Source organism: Schistocerca nitens, chromosome 4 (genome assembly GCF_023898315.1).
Source record: "Schistocerca nitens isolate TAMUIC-IGC-003100 chromosome 4, iqSchNite1.1, whole genome shotgun sequence".
In the NCBI taxonomy this organism is placed as follows: domain Eukaryota; kingdom Metazoa; phylum Arthropoda; class Insecta; order Orthoptera; family Acrididae; genus Schistocerca; species Schistocerca nitens.
In genome coordinates, this window is record NC_064617.1 from 381,482,609 (window position 1) to 381,499,547 (window position 16,939).

Here is a 16,939-nt window from a genome sequence, read left to right on the forward strand (position 1 = left end):
CATCCACATGGTTGACATACTGGAATGATGATGGTCAGCAAAAGACTCTCATAGTGTTTACCAGTGATGGTACAGGTAACAGGACCTGTAGGGCCATCTCCTAGAAAAAAATACAGCCCTATGATAAACTATAGCATCATCCCACTCCACACAGTCATCTTTGCAGAATGAAGTGGTACTCGTTGAAGTGCATGCATATTTCCCAATGCCCATATTCTGCAATTATGCATGTGCACATGTCCTTGGAGATGGAAATGGGCTTCATCTGTCTACAGAATGTCCTATGGTCATTTGTTGTCCACTTCTATGCAAGCAAGAAATTCCAGAGTGAATGTTTGTCTTGCTGGCAGGTCAGCAGAAAATAAATCATGAACATGGGTGATTTTGTATGACAATAATGCAGGATGTTTCATAGGATTTTATGCACCACCGCTAAACCCATCCTGCAATGGTGTGGCCACATCTTCAGCAGATATCAGATCAACTGCTTTCCTCCCTCCACCACATCACACTTCAAAATAACTTGTCTTTTTTAATTTTGTAATCATTTTTTCTAGATACTTAGCAGACATCAGACCAATGCTCTTTTTCCCATACCCTTGAGTGCCCAGTATGTCTTCAGGGCTAGTGACACACAGTCAGTGTTCTTGTAAAAGAGCTTTACCAGCAGCTTGCAATTCTTTATGGAGAGTCATCTTTGGTGTCTCAGACACAAACTGAGGAACAGCTGTGTGTAGCATGTCTGTTAGTGTGCATATTCTGATGCATTAATTTCTCAAATATTCGTTAAAATGTTTTTGTCCATGGCATTTCCCCCTGCAACAATAATATGCTGTTCAAATTTGACATCATTCTGAGCAGTGGTTCTCTTTCTACCTTAATTATGAACACCCTGTATGTTAGTACAAATATTTGTTTCTGCTTTATCACTGTTTGTTTGAGGCTCTCCTTGGGTAGATTTGAGTCTTCCAGCAAATACCTTTATGTCACAAAAAATACATCATGGAGCTTCCATCACCATACAAACTCCCTAGGGGGAGCCTCGAAGTAGCTTTGTCATTGAAAATAGATGATCATATAAATAAAATGTGAACGTACCTTACTCTTGGAATTTCAGAGAACATTCTCAGGCTCACATGAATGAAGCAATTTCACACGAATAACAATGAGAATGTTCTCAGCTTGAGTAAAAAGATGGCAGAATCGCTCAACATAAAGAACATTTTCCAACTTCATATGAAAAAACTAGGAAATTTTCTCACAAGCAGAGACCATTCTCCATTTTTTTAAGTATGCTCTGTAGTGTACTTCAAGCTGGGTGTGTTTTGGTTAAGTTTTACTAAATTTTTTAAATAAAAACAACAAAATTTATGTTGCTCGGAAGGCAAAGAAAGTAAATCATAGCCTGAAGAAATACTGAAGAGGGAATCTGTACAAGTTTATATAGGTTTAACAATGAAAACATTATTTGTTTGATGAATCGCTTCCTTCCCAAAAATTATGAAAAAGAAGAGAGAGTGCCCTTTCAAATGGAGTAAAAATGAAAATATTAGTGTGTTGTTTAAGAGGCCCACATGTTCATACTTGTGTAGGTAAAGACTTACATATACACCACAGAGCTCTGTCATTGGCGTTCTCAGATTTTCTTCATCAAGCTACCCAAAGCATCTTTGTGGATTTGATTTTCCAAAAACGTAGGAGAATGAGAAATGGTGAAAGTTAAGTGGCAGTCAATATCAGTTTCCATATGTGATGGGGGCACTCCATTGCAGGCATGTACCAGTCATGAAAACTTCGGTACTGGAAGACAAATACACTAACATCTTTCCCATTATCATTGTGCAGGCAACATTTGATAATAGTAAAATGTTTACTAGTGTTGAAGCTTCATGGCCTGTGAGATACAAGGATATGGAGAAACAGTGATGTACGCCAGAATCTAAGAGAGAACCAGTGTAATACTTATTTTTTGGAGATGAAGGATAAGGCATTGCACCATTTTTAACAACATCATTCCAGAATACACAACAACCTGGTGAGAAGGCCTAAAACAAACTTCACTCCAAGGAAATGGTGACAATTGAAGTGTGTATGGACAGTGAAAACATGTTTCCCAGTTCTAAAAAAGTAAATAATACCTTCCCAAACAAAATCCCCAAAATGATCAAAGCTTGTTTTGTTTTGCACTACAATGTAAAACAGACAAGGGGATGAGGATTTTGAGGTGCCTAATGATGACAACAATAATCTTCCAGTAATAGGAGTAGCAGAAGCAGCAGCAAACACATGTCTACATGGTACAAACAGCTGGCAAGAAATTGTTGATTTTCTATGTCAACTGATGCCACGGGAGTTTGTTACCAGACATTGTACAAATAAGCCTAATTTGTGTACCAATACTATGAAAAGGATAGTTGCTACTCACCATATAGTGGAGATGCTGAGTTACAAATAGGCAAAACAAAAAGACTGTCACAAAATACCTTCACCTCAAAGATGGATATATCAGTACCTCTGTTCAAACCAAACATACTAACCACCAGCAATACCTCCACTTTGGTAGCTGCCACCTGTTCCATACCAAGAAGTCCCTTCCATACAGCCTAGCCACCCACGGGTGTTGCATCTGTAGTGATGAGCAGTCCCTCACAAAATACAATGAGGGCCTCACTGAGCCCTTTACAGAGTGCAATTACGCTCCCAACTGTGTAGAAAAACAAATCTCCCATGCCTTACATTTCCAGTTCCCACCACTTCCCAAAGTCTCACCATCCAGCCACAGAGGAACATTTCCCTTGTAACCAAGTACCACTCAGGACTGAAGCAACTGAATTACATTCTCTGCCAGTGTTTAGACTCTCTCTCCTCATACCCTGAAATGAGAAATGTCCTGCCTATTATCCTTCCCACCCGGCCCACAGTGGTATTCTGCCATCCACCAAACCTACACAATATACTTGTCCATCCCCATCCAACCCCTGCACTCAACCCCTCACCTCATGGCTCATATCCCTGTAACAGACCTAGATGCAAGACATATCCCATACATCCTCCCACCACCACCTACTCCAGTCTGGCCACAAACATAACCATCCCATCAAAGGCAGGGTTATCTGCGACACCAGTCAAGTGAACAACAAGTTAAGCTGCAACCACTGTGCTGCATTTCTGTGGGCATGACAACCAACACACTGTCTGTCCACAGGAATGGCCACCGACAAACTAAGGCCAAGGACCAATTATACCACCCTGTTGCTGAGCATGCTGCCCAACACAACATTCTTCATTTCAATGACTGCTTCACAGCCTGTGCCATATGGATCATTCCCATCAACACCAGCTTTTCTGAACTGCGCAGGTGGGAACTTCCCCTGCAATATATCCTATGTTCCCGTAACACTCCTGGCTTCAACTTTGTTTTGTCATTGTCCTCACCAATCCAACACCTTCTCTGTTCCCATTCCAGCACTACACAGTCCTCTATTCCACCAGTGCACCCAGTCTTTTTACTTCTCTCCTTTTCTGCTACTGCCCCACCAACACTCTCTCCCCTGCCCTCCATCTAACCTCCCAACTGCACCTAGTTGCCCTACCCTCTCTCCACCTCCTCCCTGCACACTCCCCAGCAGCACTTCACCATCCTCCACCCCTACCCTGCTATCCTTATCTCTCCCCGCTCCGGCCTCCTCCTTAACCCCAACCAGTTGCCTCTCCCATCATGCAGGCGTGTGTGAGATCCATTTTAGATGAAGACCTTGTTGGCCAAAAGTTTATTTTCTGACATTCTGTTTGTTGTGCCTATCTGTGATGCAGCATATTCACTATATGGTGATTAGCAACTACACTTTTCATAATACTGTTACATTCCATCCCAGATTTTCCAGTGCCTAACTTGTATATTATTTTGTAATTCTGTAGTATTTTGATTTTTCTTGGAATTGTCAAAATTTGATTTGGAAACCTTACTTTTACCAAAAATTGTTTCTATGGTGTGAAGAAGGTATTTGCCAGATACTACAGTAGAAAAGGGCACACATAGTTTATCATGCAACATTTCAAACTGGAACCTGTTACTCTTATTGTTTCACTGAAAAGAAATTTGTATTGAATCATCCAGACACAATTAAGGAACTCAAATCAAAACACCCCTTTTGTACAGTCAATATACCTCACTTTATTGTAAGGAAATGTGCTCCCATCATTGTCAAGCCTCTAGCCGACATCTAAATTGTCGACTCTCAGAGGGTACATCCCCAAAAAACTGAAATTTGCCAAAGAAAAGCCCCTCTACAAAAAAGTGGTAAAACTTATGTTTGCATCTATAGGCTCATATTACTCCTATCTGGGTTTTTCAAAATGACAGAGCAAATCTACTGAAAAAGATTAAAATTTACAGGAAAAATAACTGTTTTACAGGCACTCAGATATGCTGAGACTTCCATCTCTTCATTCCTGAATGAAGCTTTAAATGCAACTGAAAATAAGGAGCATATTTCTGCAATTTTTCTACACTTTTTAAAGGTATCTGATGTCATAAGTCAAAACATCTTGCTTACAAAACTGGAGAGTGTAGCAATTAGGAGATCAGCTCATAAGTGACTAAAATTTTACTTACAAAATGGAGGGCAAATAGCTGAACTTGCATTCCAAGAAGGGAACACCATGAAAACCCATCACTCAGAAAAACTGTGTATTAAGTACAGTGTATCACAAGGCTCAATTTTGGGACCAGTTTTGTTTTTGTCCTCTGTAAATGACCAGAGACCAACCAGCCATCACAAGTACATTAAACTTGCACAAATGTGTTAGTCAAAGGAATGACTGAATAAGAGTTGTAGAATGAAATGAAAATATAGATCTCAGACACTAAAAACTCTTTCTGTGCAAACAGTCTTAACACACACACACACACACACACACACACACACACATACACACACACACACGCACGCACGCACGCGCGCGCACACCACTTACAATGAATCTACATCCTACAAAATTTCTTGGAATATGGATCCAGTGGGCTCTGAGATACGTCAAACAAATGCATAACCAGTAAACTGAACGCCATCTGTTACTGCATAAAAATTCTTCCAAGCTGTACATCAAAGTGAATAATAAAAAATTTATAGTTTGGTAAAGTAGAATCTCTGCTGTGATATGGCATAATCTAGCACAAGTCGTTGCATAGTCCAAATGATAATTCTATAACCCATTGAAAGGGCTTTTCCTAGAAGCTTGTGCAAACCTTTATTCAAAAAACTTCAAGTCCTCCCATTGACTTTGTGACAATGTTCACCTACTTTATTTCTTCATTTTTTGTCTCCAGTGTCGATGTACTGGCTTAGAAAATAGGAGGTGGAAGTGCAACGCATGGTTGCATTTCACAGTCTTTTACTTTCACTGTTCACAACCCCCAATATTACACATTTAATATGGCCAGTGAACTATTGTTTAACTTTCGATAAGCCTCATTAATAGGTTGCAGGTGAAAGTCCACACACTGCTACAAGAGTTCACTGTTGAACATCTGTGAGCAGTAGAAACATAACCACATAGTTCACTGTTCTTTTGGAATAATCAAGTATGGAACAGACACTGTCATTGTTTCAACACATGATGTAATTGTGTTACACTTATTTTACAGTTAAGTTGATGCATTGTTGTTGTTGTTCTAACCAACACAGATTTCTCGTCTGAAACTCAGCCGTGGACTGACTGTCTCTGGACAACAATTAGTGCCCTTACATATCTTCACAACAATAGGTGCCAAAACTACACATTGTTTGAAGTTAAATTTACAGAAATTACAATTAAAACTTAACTCATTAAATTAACTGAATACGTCGAAAAATTGGTTCTTTTTAACAGTTTCTTCTACTTCAAGGTTTAGGCTGAATTATTTGTTTAAATCATGAAATTAAAAAATATAAGTACACAAACAATACTTTTGATAAAACTGAAAAATACTTGAGAATTAATTAAGGGCTAGCTTTGCTAACATGTTTTTGAATAGAGCTAAATACTTACTTTATGATTACTAGTATTTTGTCTTTTAAATACTTACTATTATTACAGAATTTATATTTGTTTATATGTCAACAACAGAATTTAATTTCCAAAATGATTACTGATTCCACCCTATACCAAAAGATACTAACTAGGAATAGTCAAAATAAATTAGAAAATCAATTACATACATAAATCTAAGCACTAAACTAGACCTGGTGTTATACTCTTTAAAGCTGAGGGCCAACCTTTATGTTTTACAAAAATGCAGATTATATTCATGTATGTTAAGGTAATTAGTTCAAAGTGAAAAAACGAATTTAAGGAGGCAGATAGCATTGCAAGGAATACTTTAATTAGGATAATGTTAGATGATAATAACCAGCTTGTAGTTAGAAACTAGGATATTCACTCACAAAATACAAAAAGGAACTAGGCTATACATGTCCAATATTCAGATACAACACTGAGACAAAATGGGCCACTCCAACCAGGAAACAAACTGTACAATAAACAACTTTGTGACTTCAAAATGATCAAAAATACTTCAGCAGTTAAAATATCTGTTCATATCCACCTACTGCAGAAGTGTTATTATGGTATACCTGAGTATCTGTCAGGTTAAAGCCTAAATGTGTACATTATTATTTAAAATAAATAGTGACAGTGGAAAATCTGTGAAGATTGTGTTAGGTGTGAAACACTAAAACAGGTTGCAAAATTCAAGGATAGGTGTGCAACTATCTCCTTAGTCTATGCTCTTACAGTATAAATAAATATTTGCTAGCATTAGAAAGTAAAATATCATACAACACAGTTTCAAAATGGTGCCATATAAATTGTAAATATAATTTAATTTTGAAATTTGTGTCTTTTATACAAAAAGCTACAGTTGTATACTATGGTCACAAAGATACTGCACAAGTTACATGTCTTTTGTGCAAAAAGATGCTGTGAACTATGATCACATGATATGGTAAGAATGGTAAACATCCCATTTCTTTTTTCTGCTCTTATTGAGAGTATCCATGCATGTACCTATTTTGAGATTTAATCACAGTTTGGACTGAATGAAAATAAGTATAGCTGTTTGTATGAAAACTCCTGTGTATGTGTAATAGATATACAGCTTGGAATTGTTATGTTAATTCACACTGTCTCCTCTCATCTTCTCATAATACTGACTTGCCCCTTATCAATTCACAACTGCCTATAAAAATGATGAAGAGGGTCAACAAACCAATACTATACATTACATTTTAGCACACAAAAATAAATACAACTGAAAAGGAGGAAGAAAGAGAGAAAGAAAGAAGTGCCTGGGCAGAGAATATGCTTCGATATTATCAAATTGTTTACTCATTATTTAGGAATAATTGAGATGATTCACCGAAAGTCAGAAGCACTGCATCATTGATAGGTACACAAACAAATGATACAGAGCTTCACTAGCTTTCAGAATGAGCTTCCTTTTCCAAGCTTGTAGGAGATACATGCACAGACATACACATGGGAAGCATCTAGTGGCTCGTGGGAGAGTGGGGAGCTGTCTGTGGGCTATCTAGGGTTGCAGGTAGAGGGGGCAGGTGGCAGATGGCTGGGCACGCAATTTCACAGTCTAAGGTGTGAGATAGCAGCACAAAACTAGCTGACATGAACTGGGATGGGGTACTAGAGCAGGGGATGGTAAACACACACATATTATTGGGACACCAAAAAATCCCTCCCACACAGCCTGACCACCTGTGGTAGACGCATCTGCAGCGATGATAACTACCTCGTCCAGTATGCTGAAGGCCTCACAAAGGCCTTTGCAAACAAGCAATACCCTCCAGACCTAATTCACAAAAAGATCTCCCATGCCATATCCCCCCTCCCCTCCCCCCCACACACACACTTGAAAAAGGAAGTTCATTCTGAAAGCTAGCAAAGCTCTGTACCTTTTGTTTGTGTACATATTGACAATGCAGCGATTCTGCCTTTCGGTGAGTTGTCTCCTTTACTACTAAATAATTCATAACCCTCAACCAGAACTTCCCGTATATTATAAATTTTTTATTCACATGAAATTGAGAACTTCCTTGAGAATGTTCTTTTGCTCTGAGAATCTACTCTAGACAATATTCTCTTTTTTGGTCATATAACCCATTATTCAACAATAAAAAAATATATGGAAAGCATTTCAGTATTAAGAATGTTTCAACACTGAAAACATCTATGTTCATGCCATAAATGTTCACAGTCTTATAAATGAGTTGATATCATCTCAAAACTTTAGAAGAATAGTCAGCAAATAATATACTGAAATAAGAACTATCACAAAAATATTTTTATGGTTTTTTTCCATCCCGAAATCTCTCGTGTGGTAAGCCTGGAGCAAGATATGAATCTATGGTGAAAAAGTTAGATTTGAAGACTAAGGATGAATAAACTAGTTATAAACAAGAATAAAACATTATTTTCATCTCAACTCTGGTCCTGTTATGAAATGTAATGAAGAATAATTTCATGATGGTTAATCAAGACTGAAGATTATTTCACTAAGTGTGGAATACAATTAATGAGTGCAAACAATGTCATTCCGTGTGTGAGTGCATTAGAACAGTGAAAAGAGATAAGAAACTATACAAAATAAAAGAAACAACAGACTTTCCAATAGCTTTCAGTGTAAAAAATACATTAATTTACACCACAGAAGTATCACCAAACAATGGTAGTTGAAGTGATATAAATGTTTATTCATTAGATCAAGAAGTTATTAAGTGATATATCCTTGAACCAAAAACTATTTTCAAGTATTTATGACCTACCAAGATGAAACTGAAGTGAATTTTTCTTGATAACATTGATCAACAAACTGTTGTTAAGTAAATCAACAACAGGACATATACACCATTAGACATTGCCAAATGACTTTTGGCAGTAAGCTGCAAATACAAAGAAGGTTTTAAATACATTGAAGCAATTAAAATTTTTTCTCAAGCAGAATTTTATTAAAAGTTGTATGTGAAATACAAATACACATGATTCACATGAACATACACTTGTGAAACATAATCTGAATCCACGAGAAGGTAACACTGAGAAGACAACGAAGGAGTGTGCACTAGATGTGCTCTACTAAATTAATGTAGGTGGGCCTGCATTTAGATGTCAGCAACTTCTACACAATGCAGCCAGGCAGTACAGATGGCATTTGTCATGGACTATGACCAACAAGTTAGCAAACAGCAATGGTACCCAGAGATGAATATCAACAGCAGAAACAGGCAGACACGGTCAGTAATTGGCATAACTCATCCCAGTAGGCTCACTGTATCAAAACCTGGATCCTGTTTCTTCAAAATATGACATACTGTGAAGTGATTCCGTAATTGCAATTGATTTTATCAGTTGACAGAGTGAAGTGGTTAGGTGAATACCCAGATACAGAGTTAATTTGAATTTAGAAAGGAAATTGGCCAGGGAATTTAGTTCATTATTGAAAGATACAAACAAAACAAAACAAAACAATTTATTATTAGTGATGCCTCACAGTACCAACTGTGAGACTGTTTATGTGTGTTTATTAGAAGATCGACAAGGAAGTGAAGCTTTTGGTTCAGTTACACGATGTGATCAAAAGTATCCGGACACCCCCAAAAACGTACGTTTTTCATATTAGGTGCATTGTGCTACCACCTACTGCCAGGTACTCCATATCAGCTACTTCAGTAGTCATTACATATCATGAGAGAGCAGAATGGGGCACTCCACAGAACTCATGGACTTTGAACATGGTCAGGTGATTGGGTGTCACTTGTGTCATACGTCTGTATAAGAGATTTCCACACTCCTAAACATCCCTAGGTCCACTGTTTCTGATGTGATAGTGAAGTGTAAACATGAAGGGACACATACAGCACAAAAGCATTCAGGTTGACCTCATCTGTTGACTGACAGTTGAAGAGGGTCGTAATGTGTAATAGGTAGACATCTATCCAGATCATCACACAGGAATTCCAAACTGCATCAAGATCTGCTGCAAAGTACTATGATAGACAGGAGGTGATAAAACTTGGATTTCATGATCAAGCAGCTGCTCATAAGCCACACATCATGCCAGCAAATGCCAAACACCGCCTTGCTTGGTGTAATAAGCGTAAACACTGGATGATTGAACAGTGGAAAAACATTGTGTGGAGTGACAAATCACGGTACACAATGTGGCGATCCTATGGCAGTGTGTGGGTATGGCGAATGCCCGGTGAACATCATCTGCCAGTGTGTGTAGTGCCAACACTAAAACTCAGAGTTGGTGGTATTCTGGTGTGGTCATGTTTTTCATGGGGGGGAGGGGGGGGGGGGGGGGGGCGGGGACGCTTGTATTCCTTGTTGTTTTGCATAGCACTAGAACAGGCCTACAGTGATGTTTGAAGCACATTCTTGCTTCCAACTGTTGAAAAGCAATTCGGGGATGGCGATTGCGTCTTTCAACACAATTCAGCACCTGTTTGTAATGCACAGCCTGTGTCGGAGTGGTTACATGACAATAACATCCCTGTAATGGACTGGCTGCACAGAGTCCTCACTTGAATCCTATAGAACACCTTTGGGGTGTTTTGGAACCCTAACTCCATGCCAGGCCTCACTGACTGACATCGATACCCCTCCTCAGTGCAGCACTCCATGAGGAATGGGCTGCCATTCCCCCAAGAAACCTTCCAGCACCTGATTGAACATATGCCTCTGAGAGTGGAAGCTGTCACCAAGGCTAAGGGTGGGCCAACACCATATTGAATTCCAGCATTACCGATGGAGGGCACCATGAACTTGTAAGTCATTTTCAGACAGGTGTCTGGATACTTTTGATCACATAGTGTACATGGACATTCAAACAGATGAATGAAAAATTTTCTCCAACAGAAGGGAAAATAAAAATAAACATAAATGAAAATGCTCAAATAGATGAACATTTTTCTCAGTTAGATAACAAATCCCTCATACAGATAAAACACTGGTTGTAAGTTCTCAATTAAGTGAAAGAATGTGTAGACTAGATAAAACAAAATACAGGGTGAAGAAAATAATGTTGTATTTGGCAGTCAACATGCAATTCCTCATCCCAATTCAAGAAAACTAGTTCACCAATAGGTTTAACAGAAATGTGATTTAAAAAAAAGGAAGAAGAAGAAGAAGAAGAAGAAGAAGAAGAAACTCTGGCAATTCTGCAACTGCATGCAGTGTGGCCAAGAACTGGTAGCATGAACTCTGTCCTGTGGCGGAGCTGTTCTATTAGCTCAGTGAGATGAGGCAATACCAGATATGCAGAATAGAATGTTCTAGTCACATTCACAATGAACATATATTTATCTATTTCCATTTAAAAGCATCAAATTGTATCCAATATACACCTCCACACTGTAGTATCTTGTGTATTTCTTTCTATTACTAATACCTTGATTTAAACACTAAGATATAACATGAACTTCTTACAGATGTAAACAACCACATTGTTTCATCCACGACACAAATAAAGCAAATAGAAAATTATAGTGAATACAGTAAAATTGCATGCATCCAATGAAGTACAAAAAACACAGTAAGTAGGCCATGCTAGACTGCCTATTATGTTAAGCACAATAACTGATTTCTGTACATTTGTCATCCAGACTTATCTTCACAGAGCCAGTATGTACACATACGAGCAATGTTCACTTCAGAGAAGATGTTCAAAGTGACTGCCTTGCATTTACAAACACTTCACCACTCACTGGATCATATGCAACATACCTGCATCCACCATTGCCAAAGTGGCAAGACACAACCACAGCTGTCACCGAACAATAAGTGGAACATCTTCTATTGCATCAGGCAAAGTATTGCAAAGAAATGCATGATACAGGGCCAGCAATAGGTAAGGTCTCAAAAGTGTGCTCCCACAACTGCAGCCCATGGGTTTATGCCAAAGTGTGCCTGAAGCCATGTTGAGAGGTGACGTCGGTTGTGTTCCAGCCAACAGTGGCTGTTGTGGAAGTTGAAAATGCATTCATAAGTGAAGCTGGATTCACCAGTCCACATCACACTGTTTATAAAATGTTTGTTATGTTACACTCGGTGTAAAACCATTCACACCAAAACTGTACTCATCACATGCAGTCTTCTGGCCGCTGGCTTTGAGTTAACGTGTAATGATATGGATGCAGGTCTTCATTGTACAACACTTCAACAACTAGTCTTTCGGATATCTGGAACTGCCTTGCAATATCAAGGGTACTTCACTGAAATGACTGGTAAATGGTTTCAAAAATTGCATCCTCTGTGGAGTATGTCTAATCCTTGGATGACCTCTGTCCATTACTTCTGTATGAAGACTACCAGTTTACTGAAGGCATTTCTCCAGGTGACAAAAAAAACATTCTTATCCGAATAGCACCTCTGAGAGAACTGTGCAGCATATGAATGAGTAGCATCAGCAGTTCGGTTTTCAGGTGTACCTTTATGATCGTGCACTGCACAGTTAGTAGACACATGCATGAAGTTTAATGGATCCCTGTGTCCTGCGATAGGCTATTTTCAAGTGATGTCCTCCTTATAAATGATGAGACCTATGGAACAGATGTCTAAAAAAATAAAAAAAGAACCTGACGAGAATTTGAAGCATAGCCCAATGGTGTATGTGAGTGTCATGTCCTAACAGTTGAGTCAGTGAGCTATAATGGCTGGTACAGTAGTGTCAGGTGCTACATATTCCTTCGTATAGTCCAAAGTGCTGCATGATGTGATAACATTGCCAGATCCTTGGCTTTGAACACATATTTGCAAAATGTAATATATTTGATTTTGCTAGATAAATTTTCTTCTTGAATCTGAATGAGGAATTGTATGATGACCTCCAAGTGCAGCATTTTTTCTTCACCCTCTCTACACGAAAAAACAAGCTACAAGATTTAATGGAAGAAAGACTGAAAATAAAGTTGAACAGAATTTTTGTCAAAGTAAATTTCCTCGAGGGTCAAGTCAATTGTGTGAAGTTTTCTGTATTCTTATTGCCTATTTGTGAGTAAATATGTAGTTAATTAATGTTGTGTTTGAGAGTATGCTCCAAACAATACACACTTTTGGTCACATTTCTGCATATGATATGTTAGCACAAATATTTATTTGTGTTGTATTGTTATTTTTTGAGATACCCCTTGGACAGTGTGTGGTAGCTGGGTCTGCCAGTAGATTCCATTTTGCATCACAACAAGTACATCATGGGGGCTCCAACTGCTTAGGGGAGCATCAGAGTTTGCAATGATAAGTTTTGTCAATGAAGAAATTATCCAACAACACAACTGTGTAAGTCTTACAAAGAATATCTGCAAATAATTTTAGTCTTTTGAATGTTTCCACATGGAAAATATATATATGAGGTGTGACAATAAAGTAATGAGACTGATGTGAAAAAAATGTTACCGTTTTATTGCTGACCATTTTAGTCATGTTCAGTGATGTCTCCTTCAAAGTAGTTCCCTTCTGATTGCATACACTTCTTCCAGCACTTCTGCCATTGATGGCAACATTTCTGGAACTCATCTTCTGTAATATCCTCCAAGACCCTTGTCACAGGTTTTTGGACATCTTGTGTTGTTTGAAAATGGTGTCCCTTGACCGCTGTTTTGACTCTTGGAAACAAAAAAGTCGCATGGAGTGATATCTGGTGAGTAAGGTGGCTGCGGTAGTACTGAAATTTGTTTTGAGGTTAAAAATTGCTGTACTGACAGAGCAGTATGGGATGGCGCATTATCGTGATGCAGAATCCAACTATCAGCAATGTTGGCATGGACACAAAGAACTGTTTTACGAAGTCTTTCTAAAATTTCTTTGAAGTATTATTGGTTAACTGTTTGTCCAGGAGGCAACCACTCTTTATGAGCAATTCCTGGAATCAAAGAAGCACACAAGCATGCATTTCAATTTTGACTTTGACATGTGAGCTTTTTTAGGTCTGGGTGATCCCTTTGTGCATCATTGCGAACTTTGGCATTTTGTCTCTGGATCATACTGAAAAAACCAACTTTCATCACCAGTGATAACATGGTTCAACAATTCTGGATTGATTTCCACTTGCTCTAACAGATCAGCTGCCACATTTTTCTGTGTTTCTCACTGTTGTGGTGTGAGATTTTTGTGGACCATTTTTGCACAAATCTTTCTCATAACAAGATCTTCAGTTATTACTAGACGAACCATTTCTCTACTGATGTTCAGTTCTTCTGCAATCATTTTCATGGATAATCTTCGATCAGTGTACGAGTTCACGCATCTTAGCCAAGTTGACGTCCGTCCATGAGGTAGATGGTCGTCCACTGCGGTCTTCATCTTCAGTATTCGTTCTGCCTTCACTTAACATTTTATACCAACGAAAAACTTGAGATCTTGACATAACCTCCTCTCCAAAAGCCTTCTGAAGCTTACTGTAAGTTGTCGTTGCGTTTTCACCCAATTTAATGCAAAAAGAAATGGCATACCATTGTGCAATATCATGCAGTTCCATTTCCGTGACAAGAGACACATGCACGTGTTAACTTATTACAGCACAACTCACGACTGAGCAGTTGCGTCGATGTGCCGCTTGGACTAGAAGCAGCTTATTGACCAAGGTCAAAGTCATTGTGCCTATGCAAGCCTGCAGAGTTGCCACATTTGCAAAGAAAATCAGCCTCATTAGTTTATTGTCATGCCTCGTAAGTACGTGTTTATGCAGTAAATGTTCATGTTCTTATAAATCCATTTAGATCATTCCAAAACCTTAGAAGAAATAGTCAACAAACAATATACAGAAACTAAAATTACATTAAGATTACTTTTTATTGTTTCTTGCCGCCCACCCCCCAATACTTGAGAAATCCACAAAAATATGTCAATGATAATTTCATGGTGTGGTAATTAAAATGATTTTACAATGCACTGTGTATGAAAAATACCATAATAATGTCCATGTTGTACCCTACTGTTCTGAATCTAAAGTTAAAGTTTGTATTTCTCAATTGAGCCTCAGGCGATGGACTAATTCACAGGCAAATCTTGACAGAACCCTTGCTGTTACATTCTCAAAATACTAAAAAGTCCAGTGGCCAATGACGTGCTTTTTGATGATCAAACAAGCTGTAATTGAAAGCTTAGGTGGTGAATTATTGTTCTTAATAGGAAGCCAGGTATTAGAGCTTTCACATGTTCATGTCAAAGATGGTATACCAGGAGGAAATGTTTTAATAACTTCAATAACTTCACATAGACACAGCAACATTCACAAAATAATCCACTAAAACGATTTTAGATGTTTTCACTTATGGTGATGAGCCTATTATCACAATTATGAGGTTTTGTGAAAACAATTGACTAACAATTAGTTATTATTTTATACTTTTTCAGGCTGCTTAGAAAGGTTAAGTAATGTTTAGCAATTCATGTGTCAGTACTAACCATTCTATACCTCCTGAATTAAACCTACATATTACTATAATTACCTCAATAAAAGTAGCACCCAAACCTTTACGCCAGTAATATCTACTATTGGCAGCAGTCTTCCATAAAAACATTGTCTTTATATAATAGCTTGAAAATCCTTTCCACTGTTGATCATCTCTAAGTTTCTAGAAAAAGGAGAAACAACAATTATTTCTTCTGTTTCTCAGACAATGAAAGCAGAGAAAAGGTGTTGCTGTACTTAAGGAGAGTTAGTGTGTAATGTATAATACAAACGACACTCATCCTAAACAACTCACTACTCTTTTAACATAAAGGTATTATATTAATGTGTTGAATCAAAGGCTTCTCCTTCACCAAGCATCATGAAAAGCTCAAACTGCTTCAGGACTTAACCATGATTAAGATCATAGCAAATACATTAATCACTATGAGATGAAAGTTTTGTTTATTTTTGTAACTAATATTAACTGAATTACTTAATTTTTATATAGTACATCATATTTTACAGTAATTTGATCTGTCTGTATAGCCACACATGTTGGCACATCACTTCCATGTTTCAGGAAGGTGAACCATCCATGAATCGAATCTGTTGGTGGATTAGCAATGAGGGTCAGTGAGCTGGCCAGCCTGGTTGTTTCCCACATCAAACCAGGTGACTTCCAAGCTGGTATCCACTTATACCTCACACAATACAAAATGAACTGTCAAATTTATTTCCAGAATGTCTGCAGAGGACGTCAGTTCTCCGAAACCGAGAAAGTACTGCATTTTTTGTCTCTCAAGAAGAGTAGGAGACAAGCTATAGATCTGTATATACCCTCTTCATAACATACAAAATGCTCATTAATATTATTGCAGACCATACAGAAACCTTGAATTTGAATGAGGTAAAGGAATATGCAGGATTTAAAACTGGATATTAACCAGTTGCAAGCCTTGAACAAAATACAAAATGGAGCCGTGTGCATGAATTATAACTCTTCCAGGAGTCCATATATTGTGAGAATCCTTTTGACTCAGTTTCAGCCATCACGATTCATATGATATGATGTCCTTCCTTGTCAAAAGATGAAAGTGAACCCAGTAATTGAGAAAAAGGAAGTAAGACAGAGTTGCAGTCTATCCCCCACATCATTCAATCTCCATTTTATTTAATTTGTACTTGAGTCAATATCTCATGTTATTCAAACTACATAAGCTCAGCAACCTAACTGCCAGGAAACAGAGATGAGAGTCACACCTCGTCAATGACGAGTGGATTTGAATATGACAGGAATTACTGCTGCCAGTGAATGCAGGTCTATCTCAGTTTCCAAGTGAGTAATACAAACCAAACCGCATGCAATGGACACCTGGAATCCTGTATTTTGCAAATGTCCACTGCTCACAGTGGCACATAAATTTGTGAATCTTCCATAGGCCAAACTACACAGAAACTGGACAGTAGCTGACTAGTATGTAGAGTTACCCA

General features: G+C 38.1%; 1 protein-coding gene across 1 annotated transcript in view; it reads right to left on the minus strand.

The window, feature by feature from the left end:
- Window positions 1-16,939, minus strand: part of LOC126251833 (cyclic GMP-AMP synthase-like receptor) — a 304,227-nt gene that overhangs the window by 46,197 nt on the left and 241,091 nt on the right. The window contains exon 8 of the mRNA XM_049952498.1: window positions 15,504-15,629. Within this exon, the coding sequence (XP_049808455.1) occupies window positions 15,504-15,629 (126 nt within the window). The remainder of the gene's footprint in view (window positions 1-15,503; window positions 15,630-16,939) is intronic.